Source organism: Danio rerio, chromosome 10 (assembly GCF_049306965.1).
Source record: "Danio rerio strain Tuebingen ecotype United States chromosome 10, GRCz12tu, whole genome shotgun sequence".
NCBI lineage: Eukaryota > Metazoa > Chordata > Actinopteri > Cypriniformes > Danionidae > Danio > Danio rerio.
Genome location: NC_133185.1, coordinates 44,946,804 through 44,972,500, shown reverse-complemented (window position 1 = coordinate 44,972,500; position 25,697 = coordinate 44,946,804). Strand labels below are relative to the sequence as shown.

The 25,697-nt window shown below is 37.7% G+C and overlaps 1 protein-coding gene across 13 annotated transcripts in view; it reads right to left on the bottom strand.

Annotated features, from left to right (window-relative positions):
- The window catches only part of kirrel3a (kirre like nephrin family adhesion molecule 3a), a 532,195-nt gene that overhangs the window by 68,654 nt on the left and 437,844 nt on the right, over positions 1-25,697 (bottom strand). For all 13 annotated transcript variants that reach the window (XM_073915104.1, XM_073915110.1, XM_068224013.2 and 10 more), the window contains 2 exons: positions 13,537-13,642; positions 773-921 (listed from right to left, as the gene is read on the bottom strand). In XM_073915104.1, coding sequence (XP_073771205.1) covers positions 773-921; positions 13,537-13,642 — 255 coding nt within the window. The remainder of the gene's footprint in view (positions 1-772; positions 922-13,536; positions 13,643-25,697) is intronic.

Here is a 25,697-nt window from a genome sequence, read left to right as displayed (position 1 = left end):
AATGCAGGACTGAACTGTGTGTGTTAGGCTACTTAATATTCAGGAAAAGCCCCAATCAGAGAGGCGAATGTCAGCAGCCCCGCCTCCGTTTTCAGATGTCTCCGTTTTCCATCATCCACACTGAGACGGAGCAGCAGCGTTTCAGAATGAAAACGGCCTCTCCAGCGTTTTCGAAACGCTCCGTTTTCGGCGCTCGAGAACTCCGGTGTAGTGTGGACGGTTGGCGTAACCGTAGCAAAACTTATGCGTTTTCAAACTAAAACGCATTAGTGTAAACGGGGCCTCAGTCCTGGAGGGACCCTGCAAAGACACACCTGCAAGGATGTTTCTAAAATGCCTAGTAGGAGCTTGATTAGCTAGCCCAGGTTTGACTGATTGGGGTTGGAACTTAACTTTGCAGGACACCGGTCCTTCAGGACCGAGTCTAGACATCCCTAATTTAAGCGATGTACGAAGAACGGATCCTAGATCTGGAAAAAGACGTTTGGTTTCCAACATTTGCAGTTAGCGGTAGACCGATCACAACAGAGTGGATCTAAATTGGATCTAACCAATCAGAGAAGAATATGCACTGTACAAAAAATATGAAAAGAATCATGACAACAAATGTTTTATCCTTCTTTAACATATTTTAATAAGTTAATCAGGTTTCAACTTGATTATTTTTAATTACACAATGATTAACGTAATATTTTGTGGGGAATTTGATTGCTGTAAGTAGAAAAGTTACAGTAAATTGGAAACCTAATAAGAGAAAAGCAGTTCAACTCACAGTACACATCCACGTTTCTGCTGATGTTGGTGCTGCCCAAGGCATTGGTGACCTCGCAGGACACAGGCTCGGTGAAGAAGGAATGATCAACCAGCACCTCATAAGTGTCTCCCGTTGCGTCTGTGATCATGCTTCCACCCTTCGCCCATCTAATTATCCATCAGAGACAAAAGCAGAGCAAGAAAATGAGCAACCCTGATGGACAGAGCCGAGGTTTTTTCTTAGATCTGCTCTAAAGATCAAAGGCAGCAGGAAAAGGTATGTTTTCCACGGCCAAATGACTGAGATCATGTCTTATTTGCATGGTGTACTGAAACAACAAAAGCATCCTTCAGAGTGTCTAACGCAATTTTCAGGACACCACATGCTTTTTTTCTTCTTCTTTTTTTAGTTGTGCCTTTTCATTTTGATGCTGTCGGCAGGCCGTCTCTTCTTTGGCAGAAGAATAACAGGAACATTAAGAGGTTTTTAGATGCTGCCTCTGTCACTGGCACTCTTTGATGCTCCGGTCATTACAGTGACATGCAAAGAGAGAAACTACAGACAACGCAAGCCAACGCTGTGTCTCTGGTTCCAGACGGGAAGATCAAGCGATGATGAGATGGACTTTTGTTTGTTATGTGTGAGGTAAAAGTGGACGGTGTTACAGAAATAAAAAGAATTGAAGTAATGAACATGTTCTAGACAAACGTGTAATGTTTGATGTTTCATTTTTCATCACTTTTATTGCCAGTGACGCAGCTCAACAATACGTACTTTTAACTGTTAGATTGAAAAAAAAGGCAACAATTAAGCGGAAACAATTAAGTGGCAACAATCGCCACTTTCCAACAACATTCAAAAATAAATTTTTCTATCTTTCATTCATTCCTACAATACATTTACAGTTGAAATCAGAATTATTAAACACCCTTTGACCTTTTTTTTTTCTTTTTTAAATATTTTAAATGATTTGTTTAATTTCGATTTCAGTGAGGTCAAAGATGAATTAAGGTTAATCTCAATGCTAGAAATTAATTAATAGCACTGCTCAAGAAACCTTTTTTAAATGAATGTTTAAAATGATTTTTCGTAATGCTTAACTCTTTTTCTGAACCTCCATTTTAAATGAGCTTTTTTTTAGTTTCCAGTCACTGGCAGATTTTTTAATGATTATCACCTACATTTGACAGCCCTGAGAATATGTTCTGCGAGGAACATAAATAACCATATCATATATCAAAATAAAGAACCAAACATCTGCTTTTAAAAAAAGTGATTTATGTTGCTCTTTTCAATGAAGTCATATACAAGTATATTTTTCTGAGGTGAGAGAATTTCTTTTAGGGGCAAATTTTTAAATATGTGTTTGTCTTACTATAGTTTGTTATTTAAATGTAACATGACTAGAATGATTTCCATGTTGAACAGAATATTTTAAACAAAGTAAACACAAAGCAACAAATAATAACTTGACTTCTAGTTGATCATTGGAAAGTGGCAGAAGGTTGATTTTTCTGATGAATCATCTGATGACCTGCATCACAATCCTCACAAATACTGCAGAAGACCTACTGGAACCCTCACAGACTTGAGATTCTAACAGAAATCAGTCAAGTTTGGGGAAGAAAAAAATCATGGTTCAGGGTTACATTTAGTATGGGGGTGTGCGAGAGATCTGCAGAGTGGGTAACAACATCAAAAGCCTGAGGTATCAAGACATTTGTGCTGCCTATTACAATACAAACCCCAACAGAGGGCAAATTCTTCAGCAGGACAGTGCTCCATCTCATACTTCAGCCTCCACATCAAAGCTTCTAAAAGCAAAGAAGGTCAAGGTGCTCCAGGATTGGCCAGCCAATCACCAGACATGAACATTATTGAGCATGGAGGAGGCATTAAATATGAATCCAAATAATCTTGATAAACTCTGGGAGTCCTGCAAGAACGCTTTCTTTGCCATTCCAGATGACTTTGTTAATAAGGGATTTGAGTCATTGCAGGGATGTATGGATGCAGTCCTCCAAGCTTATGGGAGTCATACACAATATTCATTCTGTTTCCACTGCAGCATGACTTTATATTCGATTCAGTCTGTTATTTCTGTTAAGTAACAAGACTTTTGTCCAAGCAAAGTCAGACCTTACTGTCCTAATTAAAGAATTAAAAATCAAGACATGATCATATTTTATTTTGGTAAAATTAGTGTAATCTAGAGGCCTTTGCCTTTCATATAAGCCACTTCTGACACCGAATGACCAAACTACAAGTCAAGTTATTATTTGTTGATCCCAAAACTTGGACAAGAGTTTTGTCAGGTAGTGTACATCCCAGTTAGACCTTTCCACAATTTTACAGTTATTTACTGTAATAACACCACGCATAAAACACATACATTCTTTACAGTTCACTATTGTCATAAGCACTGCATTGTAGGCCATTTAAAAACTTTTACAGTAACTTACTGCATATTAGGAATTTACGGTATTTTACTGTAATCAAAGTAATCAAGTACTGCGACTATAGTTGAGGATAACAATGAGACAGTTAATGAAAAGAAAGTCACTTATTTGGAACATTAAATTCAATACTCAATTCTTAAAGATTTTGTAATGCTAGTGTAAAATGTAAATAAACAGTAAAAGTACTGTAAAAATTGCCATACTAAACATTTTTAATGTAGTAGCGGGCATTTTACCATAAAAGAAGTTGTGGTAGGGTCCTGCTACTGAAAACACATTTACAGGTTAGTTACTGTAACTTGCTGGCCATGAAGTTACCGCAAAATCACAATAAAATGTCTAACAGTGTATATATTTTACCCAGTGAGCTGCCTCTCAGCCTACACTCACACGTGTGATAGCAGGCGGCATTAAAAAAAACATCCCCATCATTTTCAGTGCTCTTCATCCAGTTTCTCAGTGCTTTGCAATGAGTCTATATATAAATATCAGCCATGTGTTATCCAGCAACTGTTTTTAAAATGATGTGCACATTTAAAACTAGCTCATTAAACACACTTCCCACTAGTCTCAAACTCACATTGCACACCATGACTTAATGTATCAGTCTGCTGACCTCCAGGCCACTGCTCCAACACAAACTCTCTTATTTCAGAGCCTCGTCTGGGTTCCCTTGAGGACCACAGCCTCCATGTGAACTCAAACACATGAGACAGCACAGGGCTGAACACTTCACCTGTCAATCTGACCTGTACCAGAAGGAGAACAGGAATAATCTGTCCGCAGAGATGGACAGATATCCATTTCATTCAGATGTACGCGACTGTAAACATGCAGCTAATCCAGCGGGAATTGATTAACCATCAAAAGCATCTAAAATAAAGAGATTCCTCTGCATCACAGCAGGTCTCTTCCATCTCATCACGGATTGAAACGAACACCGGAAAGGGCTTATTACATCTTGTTAGAGAAAAATTCAATTCCATCAATTCCAGCGGTGCCAATAGTAAGCCTAATCTGTTTATGAAATTATTTTAATCTTATATTTGTTGCTAAAATTGGAAAAAAAATGCGGCGAACGATTTTCCACGGATCTTTGACATTTAAGTGATTAACTGTCTTACTTTAATTTAATCAAGACCCAAAGCAGTCTAAAAAAATGATAAATTCACAGCATGCTGTTCCTGCCAGGGAGACACTTTCGTTTGGCTCCGAAAATGACAGATTCAAAGAGGAAAGCGGCAGTGTTATATGTAGAGCTGTGACAACTTCATCTTGAGATGGGACGTGAGAATAAAACAGCGTCGTAACCACAAATATAATACAGGAAGAGATGTCCGGAAAGACAAATCTTGTTCTCAAACCTTTACAATGCGCAGATCAAATCCATGCATCTGCTTGCTGTGCATCCTGTCTTCCTTACATAATTCAACAGATGTAGTGTATATATAGTTGAAGTCAGAATTATTAGTCCTCCTGTGACTTCTTCTTTTCCAAATATTTCCCAAATGATGCTGAACAGAGCAAGGAACTTTTCATAGTATTTTCTATAACATTTTTTCTTCTGGGGAAAGTCTTATTTGCTTTATTTTGGCTAGAATAAAAGCCGTTTTTTATTCTTTTTAAATACATTTAAGGTCAATATTATTATCCTCCTTAAGCAATATTTATTACATGTCTATTGAACAAACCACTGTAAAACTATGACTTGCCTAATTAACCTAATTAAACGTAGATAAGCTTAGAAAAACACTTTAAACTGAGTACTAGTATCTTGTATAATATCTAGTGAAATATTATGTACTGTCATCATGCTGGGTAGGCTTTACAAAGTCAAATACAAGACTTTTCAACTGGAGCGCCCACAGGAAACCCACGCCATCAAGGGAAGAACATGCAAACTCCACACAGAAATGCCAACTGACCCAGCCGGGGCTTGAACCAGCAACCTTCTTACTGTGAGGCGATAGTGCTAACCACTGAGCCACTGTGCTGCCTTGATTTAACTTCTATATTTATGCACATAGTTTGTTTACTTATTAATTGTAAGGCAACAAGTTTACTCTCTTTTTTAAAGTAAAATCAACTAATTGCTATTTACAGTGTACAAATACATGAAGAACCTTCAAATAAATGTTATTGTAAGTATAATAATTCAACAATGTTGGCCAATAGAGTTATAATTAGAGTTTTGTTACAATTTATATTGAGATAATAGAGTGTTGGTGATTAGAGTAGATGGGTGAATAAAAATGAAGGAAAGAAGACCTGTTTAAATTGATTTAAGGCGCTGATCACATCGAACATGCTTTTACGTTCCAAAAACACGAGGCACACCTCACTGCCTTTTTGGTTGACAAGAAAAAAAAAAAAGCGTGGTGCACTATTTATGTCGCTACACTCTCAGAAATAAAGAGAGCTGTCACTGGGGTGGTACCTTTTCAAAAAGTACACATTTGTATTTGAAGGCTCCATATTGGTACCTGAAAAGTATATATTAGTACCTACACATTTTAAGAGGAACACTTTTGTACTTTTTAGGAATATGTACTCTTGAGGTATTAATATGGACCTTTGAGGTACAAATTTGTATCTTTTGAAAAGGTCCACCCCAACGACAGCTCACGTAGCTTTATTTCTGAGAGTGTAGGCAATGACTGAATCAGCTGCATAGTGTGCGTGAGCGTTGCCCTGGATATTAATTTAATTTTAATATTTAATATTATTCTGATATTTAAGATTTGTGAAGTCATACAGCACCGGATAACTCAAAACACCAACCACATCTCCTCCATCTTCAAAAATTTCCATAGTTGTCTTGACAACACAATTTATTTTTTTTCACCTGCGAGCACACGGCGCGCAAGGGCAAAAACACGAGGCTCAGCAGGCAGTTAGAATGAGGCGCCCAGACCGCATTAGCACACAAAATGCTCACGGACATTAGTAAAACCTTGGTGTGATCGGCCCCTTGAACCTTATCCCCAGGGCTGTCTATAGCAAAGTTGATATTTAGCCACACCATGTTGGTGTTTCGTAACATAATTTTTACTAGGTGGGTAGTTAGTTCAACGTTCAACCCCCAACCTGGAGGATCAGGACATACCGGAGTACCCAGAGGAAACCCACACCAACACAGGGAGAACATGCAAACTCGGCCGGGACTCAAACCACATTCTTGCTGTGACAGCGCTGAGACTTTTTTAGGATCTAATATTTTGTTTTTGAAATTGAGACATTCTAAAACACTGCAGACACCTTGTCATGACAAAGATAGAGGGGATTAGAAGTTAGTTATTAAAACGATTATGTTTAAAAAACTATTTTCGTTAAACAGAAAAAAATAAAAATAATTCAGGAGGGCTAATAATTTTGAGTACAACTTTTTCCAAATATCTCCCAAATTATGGATTTTTTTCACAGCATTTCCTATAATACTTTTTCTTCTATTCTTTTATTTCAGCTAGAATAAAAGCCGCTTTTTATTTCTTTAAATCTGTTTTTGTGGACGAGGCAGTGGCGCAGTAGGTAGTGCTGTCGCCTCACACCAAGAAGGTCGCTGGGTCGAACCTCGGCTCAGTTGGCGTTTCTGTGTGGAGTTTGCATGTTTTCCCTGCCTTTGTGTGGGTTTCCTCCGGGTGCTCCGGTTTCCCCCACAGTCCAAAGACATGCGGTACAGGTGAATTGGGTAGGTTAAATTGGCCGTAGTATATGAGTATGTGTGTGAACGTGTGTGTGGATGTTTCCCAGAAATGGGTTGCAGCTGGAAGAGCAACCGCTGCGTAAAAACTTGCTGGATAAGTTGGCGGTTCATTCCGCTGTGGTGACCCCGGACTAAGCCGACAAGAAAATGAATGAATAAATTGTAAGGTCAATGTTATTAGCCCCCTGAAGCAATATTTGGTTTCAATTGTCTACCGAACAAATCATCGATGTACAATAACTTGCCAATTTACCCTAATTTCCCTAGTTAAGCCTTTACATGTCACTTTAAGCTGAATACTGTATCTTGAATAAAATCTAGTAAAACATTGTGTACTGTCATCATGGCAAAGATCAAATAAATCAGTTATTAGAAATGAGTTGTTGAAAGTATTATAATTAGAAATATTGAAAAAAAATCTTCTTTCCATTAAACAGAAATTGGGGAAATATAACTCAGGAGGGCTAATAATTCTGACTTCAACAGTATATATAAACCCTGGAATAACTCTACAATATGACACCACTGGAAAAGAGATAGTTTGTTTGCTCGTTTGTTTTCAGAGATGCTGCAGGGGGGCTGCCTGGGATCTGCTGCATTTTGAATTAAAACGCTGGGTGGTACGAAGCAGCCGTCTCCACCTAAACAAGTAATCAGCCACGTGGATGCTGATGCCCACCGATGTCAAGCAAGCAAAGCCACATGTTCACATCAAATGTTCGACACGCCCAACAGAGCATCTTCCATTAGACACTTCAGAGGTGACAAATGAGGATAAGACAAGACAAATCACCTACGCCAGAACAAAAGCTGCCAACACCAGCTCTGACAGAAAAACCCTGAAGGGACGCAGAGCATACACTTTACTCACAGGCAGAAAACTGACGTGTCTGAATTCATCCATTCACGCCCCACTTTTCCGCTCTCAGGGTTTGAGACGAAAACAAACATCTAGAATTAAGATGTTGTTGTTTTTTTTTAAATAAAAGGCTGTGGCTTGTTTTTGGAATGCCGTGGCTTTTATTGAACTCTCAGCAATGATGGCTTCACACTTCAAGGTTCTATTATAGTGAAGAGAAGTCTGGGTTTAGAAATCAATGAATGAAGAAATGAAAAGACACACATCACAGTGTTTAGAGCTATTAGGGGATGTTGAAAGGGATAGTTCACCCAAAAACCAAAATCTGTTTACTCATCCTCCACTAGTTCCAAATCAGTTTGAGTTTCTTTTCTCTAATGATCAAAATAAAGATATTTTGAAGATTTTTGGAAAATGGTAGCCAATGAATTCCATCAAATAATTTTTCCAACTATGGAAGCTTTATAGTATATTAAAGCAAAAACAAAACATCCAATAAAACCCGGTGTTATACATTTAAAATACTATAGCAACTTATAGTAAAGGGAAATATTTAGGAATACAGTGCATCTGGAATGTATTCAGCGCTTCACTTTTTCCACATTATTTTATGTTACAGCCTTATTCCAAAATGGATTAAATTAATTTATTTCCTCAAAATTCTACACAAAATACCCCATAATGACAATGTTTTTGAAATTGTTCCAAAAAAAAAAAAAAAAACATGTACAGAAGTATTCACAGCCTTTGCTCAATATTTTGTTGATGCACCTTTGGCAGCAATTACAGCCTCAAGTCTTTTTGAATATGATGCCACAAGCTTGGCACACTTGCCTTTGGGCGCTTTTGCCCATTCCTCTTTGCAGTACCACTTAAGCTTTATCAGCTTGAATGGGAAGCGACGGTGTACAGCCATTTTCAGATCTCTCCAGACATGTTCAATTGGATTTAGTTCTGGGCTACTAGCTGGGCCACTCAAGGACATTCACCGAGTTGTTGTGAAGCCACCCCATTGATATTTTGGCGGTGTGCTTTGGGTCATTGTCCTGCTGGAAGTTGAACCGTCGTCCCAGTCTGAGGTCAAGAGCACTCTGAAGCAGGTTTTCATTCAGGATGTCTCTGTACATTGCTGCATTCATCTTTCCCTCTATCCTGATGAGTCTTCCAGTTCCTGCTGCTGAAAAACATCCCCACAGCATGAAGCTGCCACCACCATGCTTCACTGTAGGGATGGAATTAGCCTGGTGATGAGCGGTGCCTGGTTTTCTATAATTGTAATGCCTGGCATTCACTCCAAAGAGTTCAATTTTAGTCTCATGAGACCAGTGAGTTTTGATTCTTATGGTCTGAGAGCCCTTCAGATTCCTTTTGGCAAATTCCAGGCAGGGAGTGGCTTTCGTCTGGCCATTCTCCCATATAGGCCTGATGGTGGATTGCTGCACAGATGGTTCTCCTTCTTTAAAGTTCTCCTCTTTCCACAGAAGAACGCTGGAGCTCAGACAGAGTGAACATCTGGTTATTTATCACCCACACTTTTTTATTTTTAATAAATTTCAATTTATTCAATTTGTTTCAAGATTCATTTTCATTATGGGGTATTGAGTGTAGACTTTTGAGGAGATAAATGAATTTAATCCATTTTGCAATAAGGATGCAACTCAAAAAAATTTGGAAAAAGTTAAGCGCTATGAACACTTTAGGGATGCACTGTAAGCATAATATTGAATATATATTTACTGAGGTCAATAACAGAAAGCTGATTGGCTATTGTATGTTGGTCTCATTTGTAGTTGCAAAACCGCACATTACAGTAGGACTTGTGAAATAAAGAACTACAACACCACGAAAACCAAGCAACAACAACAAAAATAATTTAATTAGCATTAGATGTAGCTTTACATGGACATCGGTAAAATAAGACATGTGCAAAAATATTTAAGACCTAGAACAGCAAATTTAAGACTTTTTAAGGCCTAATATTACGATTTTTTAATTGTAGACTTTTTAAGACCCCGCGGAAACCCTGGGTAAGACCGATAGAGGGAAATTGGCTAGGACAACAGGCTTACACCACTACTCTTTACCAAAGTTAAGTGGCATCCATAGGATTTTTAATGACCACAGAGAATCAAGACCTCGGTTCAACATTTCATCCAAAAGACGGCGTTCACTGACAGTATAATGTCCCTTACACTTTACTAGGGCATCAGAACTCACACAGACCACAGATTGAGCGCTCTCTGCTGGCCTCACTAGCACCACTTCTAACAGCAAGCTAGTTTTCCCATGTGGTCTCCCATTTAGATACTGACCAGGCACAGCCTTGTTTAACTTCAGTGACTTGAACAGCAGGGTGATACGACTGTGGCCATATCTTTGGCCAGAAGATCCTTCCAGATTCCATTAGACATAACACTGCTCTGCGAAATCAGTGAAAAAGCCTGGAATGAAAAATACTCGAGGCCTCAAATGGCCATCACGACCGCCGAACATAAAGGCTTCATTTCTGCTAATTAATTTACAGCTTCACTAATCTCGTTTCAAATGCCACAGGAGGACAGTGACGGGTTTTATTTGTGCGCGCGGATGGACCGGAGGACGTCTCCAATAAGCAATCCGTCGAACAAAAACACAAAGCAAAAAACAAAAAGTGAAATTAATTTCCATATTTATGTAAACAAAACGAACATGAATAAAATATCGGCTAGTGAAAATAATCCTTCCTCTTTCTAGTGAGGCAGCTCTAATCCTCTCAGAGGAGCGGTGTAATGCCCACAGGAAATCTCCCGCAATCGCTAATGACTTTCTTCGTAATTAGTCGGGCTTCTGTGTTCCTGCGGTGTGAATTCAAATGCTGCGTTTCTCCAAGAAACCAGAGTTTTTTTTTATCCTTCACGCGTGATTGATGATTTGGTGACATTACATTTGGCCGAGGGTTGGTTCTGTGGCACAGCGGCGTCTGAAGCCTCTGCAGCAGGTCAAGAGACAGCAGACACACACACTGTCCTCTGAGCTTTTGGAGAAATCCTTTGTCCAGCTGGCCGAGGGCACAAGAGTGTGCTGTGTGCCGCTCGCTGCTGCTGCTTCAGACCTCTGCCGCATGAATAATGCATACAAGCAGGTGAAATCGTCTCTAGATTCAGTTTGATTAAGAAGATGTTTTTTATGACGCTATCTCTCTCAGTTAAAGCACAAAACAAAATGCGCTCTAAAATAATGCTAAATATAACGCTCATATGAGCACACATATCCTTGCTAGTGTTATTAATAAAGTTATTTTAGTTTTGACTGCGAAATGAGCAAATATGCTCTGCTCCTACACTCGAGATTTTTAATGTGAGAAAGTTTTGATTGGTAAGACTTGCCACTGTTGTTTTAAGTCTCTTATATTTGGTTTAAAAAACACATTAAAAAGGTAATACTGCACTGTAAAAAAATGCAGGGTTTCACACAATTTGTTCATGTTGTACCCTCATTTCAAGAGTTCACACTTAGCTGATGATTGAAAATAAAGCTTGTTTGGCGTGCTGTCCCAGGAGAGAGCCCTGAGCTTATAAGATCCTTGAGCCCTGGGCTCCCTCCCATTGCAAGGCAAGAGGGGAGTTTGAGTTCAGGTAGATCTCGATGACTCCCCCTCTTGCTTATTGTAGCTAAGTGTCAGACGGATGCTGAAGGTGTACTCAGAGTTTAGCTAAAATATTTTGGATTTATTGTTTAGAGTGCTTGTTTTTGAACTGTGGGAGGAAACCGGAGGACCTGGGGAAACCCACGCGATCACTGGGAGAACGAACAAAACTCGGCACAGAAATGTAGCCTGGTTTGGAAAGGAATTAAACCAGATGCATTCTTGCTTTGAGGCAACAGCGCTAATCGCTGGCCACCTGATAATGACCGGATAATCAGTCAACTAAAGTTGGAACAGCTGTGAACAATCATAAGCACGTGATCCTCTCGAAATTTTTTTATAAATAAACTTCACTCATTCATTCACTTTCCTTCGGTTTAGTTGCTTATTTCTCAGCAGAATGAACCGCCAACTATTCCAGCATATGTTTTACACAGCAGATGCCCTTCCAGCTGCAACCCAGTACTGGGAAACACCCATACATTCTTACATTTACGTATATACACTTACACTGCGGCCTATTTAGTTTACCCAATTCACCTATAGCGCATGTCTTCACCCAGAAATGTCAACTGTGCTTACCACTGAGCCACCATGCCACCCATTTTGTATGCACACAAATCAATTAAGTTTAAGTTAACCTAAAGGGCACCTATTTTACCCCCTTTTTAAGATTTAAAATTAATATTAAGGTTCTTCTGAGTGTGCCAAAACTAAATCAATTCAGATTTTTTGATTATAATGTGTTAAAAAGTGTAATTTTGGGGGCGTGTACACAGGTCGTTGTTTTAGGGGTGTGTTGCTTTACATGAAAATAAGTTTCGACTTCCCGCCCAACTTAACAAGGGGGCGGAGCCAAGAGCTCCCCTGCTTTGTGTATGGCAGACAGGCAGAGAGAAGCAACATGACTGAAAGAACCAGCATTCAGCCGTACATGTACAACCAGGACTCGTACAAAGACCAAGCAGACCAAGTTACTGTTAAGGAATCAATGTTGCTAATGTGCCAGAATAAGTCAGAGTGGTAGTAACAAAATCATTTGTGTCTTTGTATAGTTTTACAGCCGCTATGTAACGATGCATGTGTCATCCTTATAGAGATGCAATGATTAACCAGTTTCACTATTAACAATGCTTTAATTCGTTATGGTTAATTAATCGTAAAGGCTTTCATATATATTTATATGTATATAATATATATTTAAGTCAGAGGTATTAGCCCCCCTGAATTATACGCCCCCCTGTTTATTTTGTTTCCCCAATTTCTGTTTAATGGAGAGATTTTTAATCATAAAAGTTTTAATAACTAATTTTTAATAAATGATTTATTTTATCTTTGCCATGATGACAGTAAATAATATTTTACTAGATATTTTTAAAGACACTTCTATTCAGCTTAAAGTGACATTTAAAGGCTTAACTAGGTTAATTGGGTTAACTAGGCAGGTTAGGGTAATTAGGCAAGTTATTTTACAATGATGGTTTGTTCTGTAGACTATCAGAAAAAAATATAGCTTAAAGGAGCTAATAATATTGCCCTTAAAACTGTGTTTAAAAAAATAATATCTGCTTTTATTCCAGCCGAAATAAAACAAATAAGACTTTCTCCAGAAGAAAAAAATATTATCAGACATATTGTGAACATCTCCTTCCTCTGTTAAACATCTTTTAGGAAATATTTAAAAAAGAAAGAAAATTTAAAGGGGGGCAAATAATTCTGACTTCAACTGTATATAAGCAATCTAATTAATATTGATGAACCAGTCCATAATCATATTGTGAGGTCATAATACAAAATAAAATTAAACTTTTAGGACACAAACTAATACAAATCATAATGAGGAAAAAAAATCATGAATTTTTAAATGACTGGATTTGCATGTGTTTTGATGTGATTTAGCAGCATTTCATTCAAGCGCTCAGATGTTATTTTCATAGGATCACGTGTTTAAACAAACACGCATTAATTTATCATGCTGCTTTCATGCATATGTGATGAACATGTGTTTGCATGTGAAATTCATGCATTTTTTCCCGCTTATTGTGAATGATAACAAAAGCACCGGGAGAGTGCAGGAATGAGATACAGTGAAGCAGTATTATTGTGTGTGTGTGTGTGTGTGTGTCTCAGTCTCACCTGTAATGAGTGACAGGGGGATTGGCTTTAGCGGCACAGTGAAACTTGACCAGATTGCCTTCCAGAACAGGCTGCGGCTCCACAGAGAGATTCACCAGTGGGAAATCTGGAGGAGCAGAGAAGCCCGGTCAACTTCATCTTTTCCACACAACGCTCATTAATAAACACTCGTCAGAAAGATTAATTGTCGGATTAAAGAACAAACTAAAAATACTCCAAAAAAAATGATAATAATAAGAAGAAGTGTGGACGGCTTGATTATTCTTCTCCTGGTTATAATGGGAACTACTTTGCATTAAGATTAATTGGCGCCGTAACTGGCCTTCTAATTGCTGAATTAGAATTTAAACAACTTTTAAAATGAGCATGATTAAAGAGAGTTTTTCGGCGAAATTAACAAATAGATTGATTACACAAATTAAACAAACAGCGGCCAATTTCACATTAAGCAAAAGCGATATTTACCCAGACTTTATATCAAGCCGTTTTCTGTTAGCTGAGCCATTTAGCTGGAGTCAAATTCTCGTTAAACCATGGCAGTTTCAATTAACGGAAAAGAAAGTTTGAAAAGTGCATGAAGTTTAGAGTGTTGATCACTGCTAGCCACACTTTTGTGTATAGAAGTTATAAAAGACTTGTTTTTCACAGCAATAGCATAGCATTTATGTTTTCCACAGAGCATTTGAAGGACTTTTTATAATCTCAAGAAAGGTTGAACATATAAATGCCTTTAAGTATTCCATTATGCACACTTATGATACTTATCTAACAACTGTGACACCTTGAGAAGACATAATATGTGAAAAATAACCAATGGAACCAATGAACTTCTGGAAATTGAGTAGATTTTGAAGGAATAAATAATACAAATATCTGTAATGTCACAGATTTTGCCATTTTTTGACAAATAAAAAAAATAATACATGAAAAAAAACTACTGTCAGATGTAATAAGGAATCTGCAAATGTTATAATGCATGTTAACTTCATTTAAGGATATTTATGAAACTATATAGTAGATAATAAAATACATTTAAAATGGATTATATATATATAAAAAAAAAAAAACTCTCATTAAAGAAAAAAAATGTGCGATTAAAAATGAATGCAGTGTTGACTTCTGGAAATTGAGTAGATTGTGAAAAAATATCCGTAACGTCACAGATATTTCCAAGTATTTGACAAACTAACAAGACACATGGCATGAAAAATATCATGTCAGATGTAATAAGGAATCTGTATTGTCACAATCACCAGCGATCTAATCCTTACAGATTGCTGGTAAACACACACCTGCTCTAGGTCTCCATTGATTAGACTCACACAGCTGATGCTGCTCATAGACGGATTACAGGGATTATAAAGACAGCACACACACACACACATTAGAGTCTTGTTCAACGCAACCCTTGCCTAGTCTTCTCCTGTACTGATATCTGGTTTGCTTTGTTTTGCTTGTTTATTCATGTCTGCTGCCTGCCTTTAAACATCCGTCTGCTTATTGACTACGATTCAGGATTGCCTGTATACATCTGTTTGCTCCTGTGTTGACTGTTTCTTGCCGGACCATCTCTGTATAATAAACCCTGTTTGGACCCTCACTCCCTGTTCTCAGTGTCACTTAACAGTACACAAATATTATAATGTACATTAACTTCATTTAAGGATATTTATGAAAGGATATAATGGATAATAAAATACATTTAAGATGGATTATATAAAAATGCTTTGTAATTATAAAGAACAATTTGTGTGACTAACAAAATGAATACAGTGTCAAGTTTTAGAAATTGAGTAGATTGTGAAAGATTATGTTATAAACATTTCTGTAATGTCACAGAATTGGCCAATTTTTTGCCAAATAAAATAAAAAACAATTAAGGAAAAAAAGCACATGACAAATAACCAGTGTCGTATGTAATAAGAAATCTGTAAATATTATAATGTATATTAACTTAATTTAAGGACAATTATGAAAAGGTTTAATTTTCATTTGGCTTAGTCCCTTTATTTATCAGGGGTCGCCACAGCGGAATGAACCCACAACTTATCCAGCATATGTTTTACACAGCGGATGTCCTTCCAGCTGCAACGCAGTACTAGGAAACATCCACACATACTCATTCACACACACACACATGCACGCACACACGCACGCACGCACGCACGCACGCACACACACACACACACACACACACACGCACACACACACACACACACACACACTACTCACAATTTAGTTAATTCAATTCACCTACTGTGTAGCATGTGTGTTTGTACTAAGACGCATAATAAGATGCAAGATGCGTTTTGCGCAACTTTTTGCTATTTTCAGGCCAGCGCAACTGTCATTTTCATATTTTGTGCCACGTTGTTTAAATAGCAAATTCATTTGCACCACTATGTGGACTCATGGGTGTGCTGGTCTAGAAAGGAGGTGTATTAAGGTGCATTGTTGTTTTGTTGCTATTTTGAGAAACTGAAATAGACTACGCAACAGACCAAATAAAGCTGTGCAAAGTCCTGCACAGAGTGTTTTAGGTATGAACCTATGTAGGTCGAAATACTTACACATTGATAAATACACACAGGTTTTGCACACAAATATCTTTACATATGAAAAAAATAAAGGATTAAAATGTAACAAAAATTATTATTTTCTACAAATAATAATTTATTTATTATAGTTAATTCTAAATATAAAAACCACAATGTCCATGCCTCATCTCTGTTTTTTTCCCAGTTTATTCATGAAAATTTGTATTCGTATAATGCGATTAATATTAGCATTGTTGTTTATTATATGCATATTTATGTTTGTTTTATTGATAACAAGTGTAGATTTGTCCACCTGTCGGTTTTGAAGACGTCTGCATCACCATATGGGGCATAGGAATAGGACGCCTGTTTGGATAATAACTTTTTGACCTCACTTCATTATTATTGTTCATTTATTCGTTTACTGGAAATTAGAACTGAATTTAGAATGAGTTTTGAAACAAATCTTTGTGCTTAAACGACTTTGCACCTAGATCGTTTAAATAGAGTTCAATGTCTCATTATAAATAAAAATAAAAATAAAATAAAATTAAATTAAATTAAATAAAATTAAATAAAATTAAATTAGGCGAGGCAGTAGCGCAGTAGGTAGTGCTGTCGCCTCACAGCAAGAAGGTCGCTGGGTCGCTGGTTCGAACCTCGGCTAAGTTGGCGTTTCTGTGTGGAGTTTGCATGTTCTCCCTGCTTTCACGTGGGTTTCCGCCAGGTGCTCAGGTTTCCCCCACAGTCCAAAGACATGCGGTACAGGTGAATTGGGTAGGCTAAATTGTCCGTAGTGTATGAGTGTGTGTGTGTGTGTGAATGTATGTGTGGATGTTTCCCAGATATGTGTTGCGGCTGGAAGGGCATCCACTGCGTAAAAACTTGCTGGATAAGTTGGCGGTTCATTCCGCTGTGGCAACCCCGGATTATTAAAGGGACTAAGCCGAAAATAAATTAAATTAAATTAAATTAAATTAAATTAAATTAAATTAAATTAAATTAATTAAATTAAAATTTAACTAATTTAATTTAATTTAATTTAATTTAGTTTAATTTCTCATCATCATGAATTAAAATAGCAACGCATGACGAGTGGAATTCCAGAAAATAAACAAAACTCTGACCAATATGAAGAGAGTTTACTCGCACGTGACTTGTTTTAAACATTTTGGTCCATTTAGAAACTTTGCTGTGTGAAAGCGAATCACACCAAGAACAAAAAAAAACATTGTAACATTTATCCCTGTTTCGGAACAAAACAATTGATCTACCGGTGTGAAAGTACCCTAAAAAACAAAAAAATAATTATAGTCCAGAAAAATATAAACAAACCTAAAAAAAGGTTAGAATTCAAAACAATATGAATATAACTTGAGAAAACATAACAAAACTATAGAGAGATATCTTGGTGAGTTTGCTTTCGTTCGCTCCTTTCCAATTACACACACCAAACCGGAGCAGAAAGACAGGACTGACAGCAGACAGACGGGAAGTAACAGCAGAAAGACAGGAAATGACAGCAGAGAGACAGGCGTTGACACGCTCTGAGCCGGAGGAACTGTCGGCGGAAGCATGATTGTGCCGTGTGTTTGTTTGGACACAGGGCATGTTGGACATTAACTAGGCCAGCGGTAGAAACATCAGCGACATACCGACAAATCACAGCGATTCCAGACAGCAGTGGTTCCTCCTGCTGTTCTCCCCCAACCCCCCCACCAAAAATCCTCAAACTTTAATATGAGAAAAGCTCCTCCAATCTGCCCCAGTCCTGTCAAAGCGCAGTGGACGGATCTGTCAGCTCCCACAGGTCTGAATGTGATTAGAGGCCTCTGGAAAGCACAGACACAGCGCTGGGTCTGATTTCTCATTAGCAGTCTGCTCCCGTCACTCGCAACCACGTATTTGTACCTGGGACAGATGTTTCATTCATAATGCCTTATGGCGCGGGGACCAGTCATTTAAAACTAACCTGCAGCTTTTTCTGCAAAACACTGAAACCAAATAGCGGCACATTGGAATGAATTTGAAAAACAATAAACAGCGACACAGTGCAGCGCTTGGCAAATGAAAAATAGACTACTCGCACAGCTTCGGTTTATTATGACTTCGGTAAAAGTGTTCAGCGCACAGTTGCTTGTGAGAGCGAGCACAGATTATTTATACAAAATGACTAAATAGCCGATTAAAATGTTTAAAAGTATTACCTTGGAGTTGTTGAAATGTTCTTTGAAATATCTATTTTCATGTGGATTTTGAACAACAAACAGATTTTTATACACTAATCTGCTCACATTTCATTCTCACTGTAATAAGTTACAAACAAAAAAGAATTTGAAGTGTACATTTGACAAAAAAGTGTTACATATACGTGTGAATTTATGTCTTTGTATATAATGATGTCACTAGTGCTGTGACAAGGACGTAAGAAGCATCAAGCAGTACACCAATGGCACATACACGTCTCACCAAAGCACGCGCGCGCAAACACACACACACACACACACACACACACACACACACACACACACACACACACACACACACACACACACATACACCGCAGCCGGAGCAACTCCCTTCAGATTTAACTTGCATCAAATTTGCTTTAACTAATCATTCTAAAGTATGGCTGTATTTCACAAGAAAGCAGACACTTTACAAAAGTTGCGTTAAAGCGGGAAACACGTCAAACTTAATGAAACATTGGAGGGCGCTGACTTTAACAACTCACGACTTCATCTAGCACTTTATTTACATGGACAACAATACTCCAATTTTAAAATGACTAAGATAATACACTTATTAAGAGTCTACCATGTAAAAAAAAGCGATTTTTGATTACCTCAAAGGATCACTGAGTCACGAAATGTGGAGGTTTTTCTTTCCGTTTGCCATGCGGTACCAAATTCCGTTAAAACAAAAGTCAAAAGTTAAAAATGAAACACCCGAAATTGCATGAAAATCTGGAGGACATGCTGGAGAGCCTGGTGATACAACATTAATTATTTTATAATGAAACTTTACTTTAAAAAGTGCTTCCTTGGTCTTATCCATATTTCCTTGCATGTTGAACACACGGCAACCACAACAGGAAAAAAACGAGCAACTGCATTAAATGCGTAATTTTTTTTAACGCGTTAATTATTTCTAATTAATCACATGCGTTAACGCACTAATTTTGACAGCACTAATATATATATATATATATATATATATATATATATATATATATATATATATATATATATATATATATATATATATATATATATATATATATAAAATATGTAATATACATATTAGTATATTAGTGCTGTTAATAGATTAAAAAAATTAACTATTTAATCGCACTTTTTAAAAAAATTATCACATTTAGACTGAAACTTGTACTTTTTGTCTATTCAAATGTAAAATTAATGTAAACGCAAGAAAAAAACTATTTAAATTCAAAATATAATTGATTATTAGAATTTTTGTTTAACCTGTAACACAGATTTCTTCATGTAAACAACATACCCACAATAAACCATCAAGATCCTGGCTTGACAGCCATATTTATTACAGAAATTACAGTTAATTGCGTCAATTTTTTTACGCGTTATTTTTGTAATTAACGCACTAATTTTGGCAGCACCAATTTATAAAGATTAAAAAAAATGGAAATTTTGGCATGTTGCAAAACATTTGCAACTTGTGTTTTATTGAGGACATCATCAGGAAATAGTTGAAGTCGACTTGACTTTAATATCAAAAAAGTCGACTTAATAAAATCTAAAGTAATGCCGCTAGTGTGTGTGTGTGACGTTAGAATGAATAGAAAAGTTGAGTTTTGTTGGTGAATCTCATGTGATTGACAGGTTGATCCCAACCTTAGCCACCAATCAGAGAAGAGATGCTGTTAAGAAGTAGGGCACATAATACTTATTTTAATGGAAAAATCAGTAGAAAAACAAAAGAAATATTTGATTTCATGCTGACTAGATGGCATTTGTAACTCATTTAAAAAAAGCTGAAAACTACAGTGCTGTGATGTTTGAAAACCAAACTATGTCAAGAGTCTCAATGCAAGTAGTCCACGAATCCATTTGGGTGCCTACAAAAACAAACCAATTCCTCAGACGGCACAGAGTCAACACACATTTGTGGTCATTCATTTTAAATGAAGCATGGACTGGACTGTGGGAGTTTCACCGGGAGTTCTAAGTTCCCCAAAAATCTGCATGCAAAATACGCACCGAAAACCACCACGTCCCCTAAACGTAGAGGCATGCATGTATTCTAGATGGAGGGCTCGAGGGGGAGGCGAGTGAGTGTTTCCTTCAGCTTGATAAAGCACCTCTTGTCAGTTTCCTTTGTGTGGAGTGAGTACGTTGAGCCGACAGGAGCTCACGAGAGGCCTCCAGACGCGGCTCCGTGTGCGCATGTGGTCATTAATTATTCCTAACAAACAGCATTGTCTCAATCCCGCTCTTATTTACAAGGCAATTACTTTGAGAAGCCGAGAGTTGCTCTCCTGGGTGCTGATTTTTAAACGAACCACTACGCCGAGGCCCACAAGCTAACAGTGGCCAACATCTTCTCTCCACGCTCCAGCAAAGGGTCAGATGAAGTTATCGGCAGCACTCGCTGTGAAGAACATTATTCGTCTTTACGATAACGCCAGATCTCCTTTGAGTCGCGCGAGGGGGAATAAACGAAGTGAAGTGCGGACACGGATTGATGTGGGCCGCGACGCACTTTTATGAAATATGAAACGTGTTGTTTAATGATGAAGTTTTAATTACCGAACGCGGTTCAGAGGCAGTGATGACCTTTCAAAGCGAGAACATGCGAATGGAGGAAGGAGAGTGTTGGAGATGTGAATGTCAACACGTCGCAGATTAATTTGTGTATCTAGTGCATGAGATCCTTATCCAAATGGTGAAGCGAGAAGAACAAGCACCAAGAAACTTCTCAAGATTTCCATTACTCACCATCATCAAGTCTTTTTTTCTCTTTCCCCAACATTCGCTTCCATGGAAATAATCAATGGGATCTAGAATGGAAGTCTCGGAGGGTGTCAGACTAATTAAAAAGTAGCACCCATATCAATGAGGAGCGATATGAACCCTTAACTCCAGCACTCTGAAGACCATCTGCTCAGGGCCAAACTGATTAAAGGAAAGCACATATATCTGAGGCTTTCCTGCTCAACAGAGCGACTCAAACCGCTCTGAATTTACCAAGTGGACCCGGTTGGTTTGTCCTGCTTTGATGCTGTCAAGTTGATGCTATGAAGAGTCCAGAGAGCTGTTGCCATTGATAGTGACTTAAAAGTGGACAAACAAGTAAACGCAAGATGTTTTTTAGTAGTTTAAGTCTGCTAGCTAAGGATAAGGTATGTTTTCCAACTCAGACCTCAAGAAATCTATTGTTGTCTTTTTCCAGATAGACTATTGTAATTTTCCATTTTAGTCTCCATTGTGGACCAAAATAGGTCTCTGCACTGCAAAAAATGCTTTTCTTACTTACATTTTTTGTCTTGTTTCTAGGCCAAATATCTAAACATTCTTAAATACAGAACCAGACAATCAAAAAATACTGTTTTGTTTAAAGAAATACGGCAACATTAAGTGAGTTTTTGCTTGAAACAAGCAAAATAATCTGCCAATAGGGTTAGCAAAACAATTTTGCTTTTCCTCTTGACATAAATATGATTTTGCTTATCCCATTGGTAGATTATTTGGCTTGTTTTAGTGAAAAACTCACTTAATTTTGATATATTATTTCTTAAATTAAACAGTATGTTTTGATGTTTGATTTAAGATCATTTAGATATTTGGACTAGAAACAAGACAAAAAATTGAAGTAGAAAAGCATTTTTGCAGTGTGAGAACCACTCCATTAAACTCCACATGAGCTAAACTATGTGGGAGAAAGAGCTTATTCATTCAAAGCCCCGAAATTATGGAATTCGCTTCCTAACATCCGAAAGGCATTAACTTTGGCACATTTAGACACATTTATTTAAGCTTGCTCAACAGAGCGACTCAAACCGCTCTGAATTTACTAACTGTACTCGGTTGGTTTGTCCTGCTTTGATGCTGTCAAGTTGATGCCATAAAGAGTCCACAGAGCCGTTGTCATTGATAGTGACTTAAAGTTGGACAAACAAGTAAACGCAAGATGTTTTTTTGTAGTTTAAGTCTGCTAGCTAAGGCTAAGGTATGTTTTCCAACTCAGACCTCAAGAAATCTATTGTTGTCTTTGTCTTTTCCCAGATAGACTATTGTAATTCTCCATTTTAGTCTCTATTTCGGACCAAAATAGGTCTCTGCACTGCAAAAAAGCTTTTCTTACTTACATTTTTTGTCTTGTTTCGAGGCCAAATATCTAAACATTCTTAAATACAGAACCAGACAATAAAACAAAACGTTTTTTTTTAAAGAAATATGGCAAAATTAAGTGATTTTTTGCTTAAAACAAGCAAAATAATCTGCCAATAGGGTTAGCAAAACAATCTTGCTTTTCCTCTTGACATAAATATGATTTTGCTTATCCCATTGGTAGATTATTTGGCTTGTTTTAGTGAAAAACTCACTTAGTTTTGATATATTATTTCTTAAATTAAACAGTATGTTTTGATGTTTGATTTAAGAATATTTAGATATTTGGACTAGAAACAAGACAAAAAATTGAAGTAGAAAAGCATTTTTGCAGTGTGAGAACCACTCCATTAAACTCCACATGAGCTAAACTATGTGGGAGAAAGAGCTTTTTCATTCAAAGCCCCGAAATTATGGAATTCGCTTCCTAACATCCGAAAGGCACCAACTTTGGCACATTTAGACACATTTATTTAAGCTTGCTCAACAGAGCGACTCAAACCGCTTTGATTTTACCAAGTGGACCCGGTTGGTTTGTCCTGGTTTGATGCTGTCAAGTTGATGCCATGAAGAGTCCACAGAGCCGTTGTCATTGATAGTGACTTAAAGTTGGACAAACAAGTAAAAGCAAGATGTTTTTTAGTAGTTTGCGTCTGCTATCTAAGGCTAAGGTATGTTTTCCAACTCAGACCTCAAAAAATCTATTGTTGTCTTTGTCTTTTTCCAGATAGACTATTGTAATTCTCCATTTTAGTCTCTATTTCGGACCAAAATAGGTCTCTGCACTGCAAAAAAGCTTTTCTTACTTACATTTTTTGTCTTGTTTCTAGGCCAAATATCTAAACATTCTTAAATACAGAACCAGACAATCAAAAAATACTGTTTTGTTTAAAGAAATATGTCAAAATTAAGTGTGTTTTTGCTTAAAACAAGCAAAATAATCTGCCAATAGGGTTAGCAAAACAATAATTAAACATAATGAAAAATGAGAGGTTTTTCTAAAAAGAATCTGGTATTCGTTTATTTTTAACACGAACAAACATAGCTAGACAGGTTAGGAACAATCTAGCAAACAATTATAATGGTTTAATGGTTGAAATGTTGCAGGTATATAAAACAACATAAATTATTTAGCTATGAACATTTAAAAATGTAGTTAAATTAATATATGAAAGTTATTAAATATGCTGTTGTTTTAATCTAGTTTTGATGACGTTCTCATGTCACACTCAATATGTGTGTGTCCCAATATGCATTGAAATAAAGGTTATCACTGTTCTTGCACTCAAAAAATCATATTTGCTGCTTGTTCAAACTACTCATTTAATGAGATTAATCCTTGAACAACTTAATTGTTTTATGTTTAATCCAATTTGTAAAAACAAAGTTAAATGAACTGATTTATGAAGAATCCAGCCTTTTTTTTTACAGTGTTCCGATGCACAAACTTATGCACACCTCCTACTGATGAATAACCTCAGGAGCTGATTGAGACAGAGCATAAAACTGCATGTGCATGAAATAATTTTATTAATTTTGTCAATTCTTGAGATTCCGTTGGTACAACTTAATTGTCTTATGTTCAGTCCACTTAAATTAGTAAAAATTTATGAGTTAACATAATTCTTTTATGTACTCCACAAATCCATAGTGTGGAACTAGTGCAAATCAACACATATTAGTGATTCAGCATGTACGTTTAATAATGTTAAAGAGGTTTAATATGTATTAATTGGATTATAAAGTTTACCATTTTGTTGGAGTGCAGTAAGTGCACTATTCTGTGCTTCTAAATGGCTGTATTTAAATTTCTGTCGTGTTTCGTCTGGTGCAAACAGCCAAATTGCTCATCACTGCAAATCTCATCACAAAGAGTGTTGTTAGAACACGGGGTTACACTGTAACCTGCGCACCTAATGTTTACGATTGTAATATTTATAGCAGGGGTCTCAAACTCGCGGCCCGCGGGCCATTTGCGGCCCTCAGTGCAATATTTTGTGGCCCGCGCCGACCGCTGTACACTGACAGAATCAGCGGTGCGGGGAGAGAGAGCGCTTCCCGATCCGCTGATTCTATCCGTACACAGCGGTCACTGGCATTTCACACCCGCCGTGTAAACAAAGGGGCGGGGATGCCGGTGACGTCACCACGCACCCCGCCCCTTTGTTAGACGCTGTGACGGGCGGGAAGTGTTAGGAGGGAACTCGCGCCGGCCAGAACCAAGGTAAGCTGTTCCCGCCCCTGCCTGACACTTAGCTACCTATCTGCAGCCTGCCACCTACCTAGCTACAGCCTGCATCTTATATATATTATAGGTAGATACAGACTGGTACAGACTGATGTGACTGTGGGGTGGGGGTGTTTTATTTATACATATATACGCCTTTTTTTAGGTGAGGGAATGGAAGTTTTGAGTGAGTCTAGACAGGTCTAGACTTAATGATGATCATCTTCAAGCCATACTGAGGGGCTCAACTGCTTCCACTCTAAAGCCAAATGTGGTTCACATTTGTGAGAAGAAGCGCTGTCAAGTCTCTGGCAGCAAGAAGTAGGCAAAAGATGCCATGTTCAGAAGAACTGTTCATAATCTTCACTCAATGTTCTATTAATGTTCAGGACACTTCATGTTCAGAAGAAATAATTTAAACTGTTAATAATGACATTTGAGGATTTTTTTTGTGAAATCCCTTATGCGGCCCAGCCTCACCCAGACTTTGCCTCCTGCGGCCCCCAGGTAAATTGAGTTTGAGACCCCTGATTTATAGAATTTGCTAATTAATAACCTCATGTGGAATCTGCGTCTCATTTCAGGGTCTACTACTGTCCACTTTGAGAGCCTTTATATGACTGACCGAATGTTGTTTTCCACAAAGGTTACCCAGGCTAATGACATATACAACCCAAGCTCATTCTGAAAACGTAGTCCCGCGGGCGTTTCTGAAGACAGCGGAATACATCCCGGGGGGTACGTACGGCCGCGTTTATTTTCTTCAAGCGAACGCTGAGGGGCGGTGTGACGCTGTTCCCTTTCGTGCTTGCCTTTCCTCCTTGTGGAGGGCTTCCCCGCTGCAACCCGTTTGTCCACTCAGCTCAGCGTGTATGTCGGCAGGCTCAAGATGCGGAGAGGGGTCGACCACGGCGACTGGTTTCGAGTCCGGGGAAGAGCAGCTCCAGCAATCAGGTAAGACAAAAACAGAATCCCAAAAATTAAGTGAATGAGTTTCGTGACAGGGCGAGAACGTGGCGAAATCCGAAA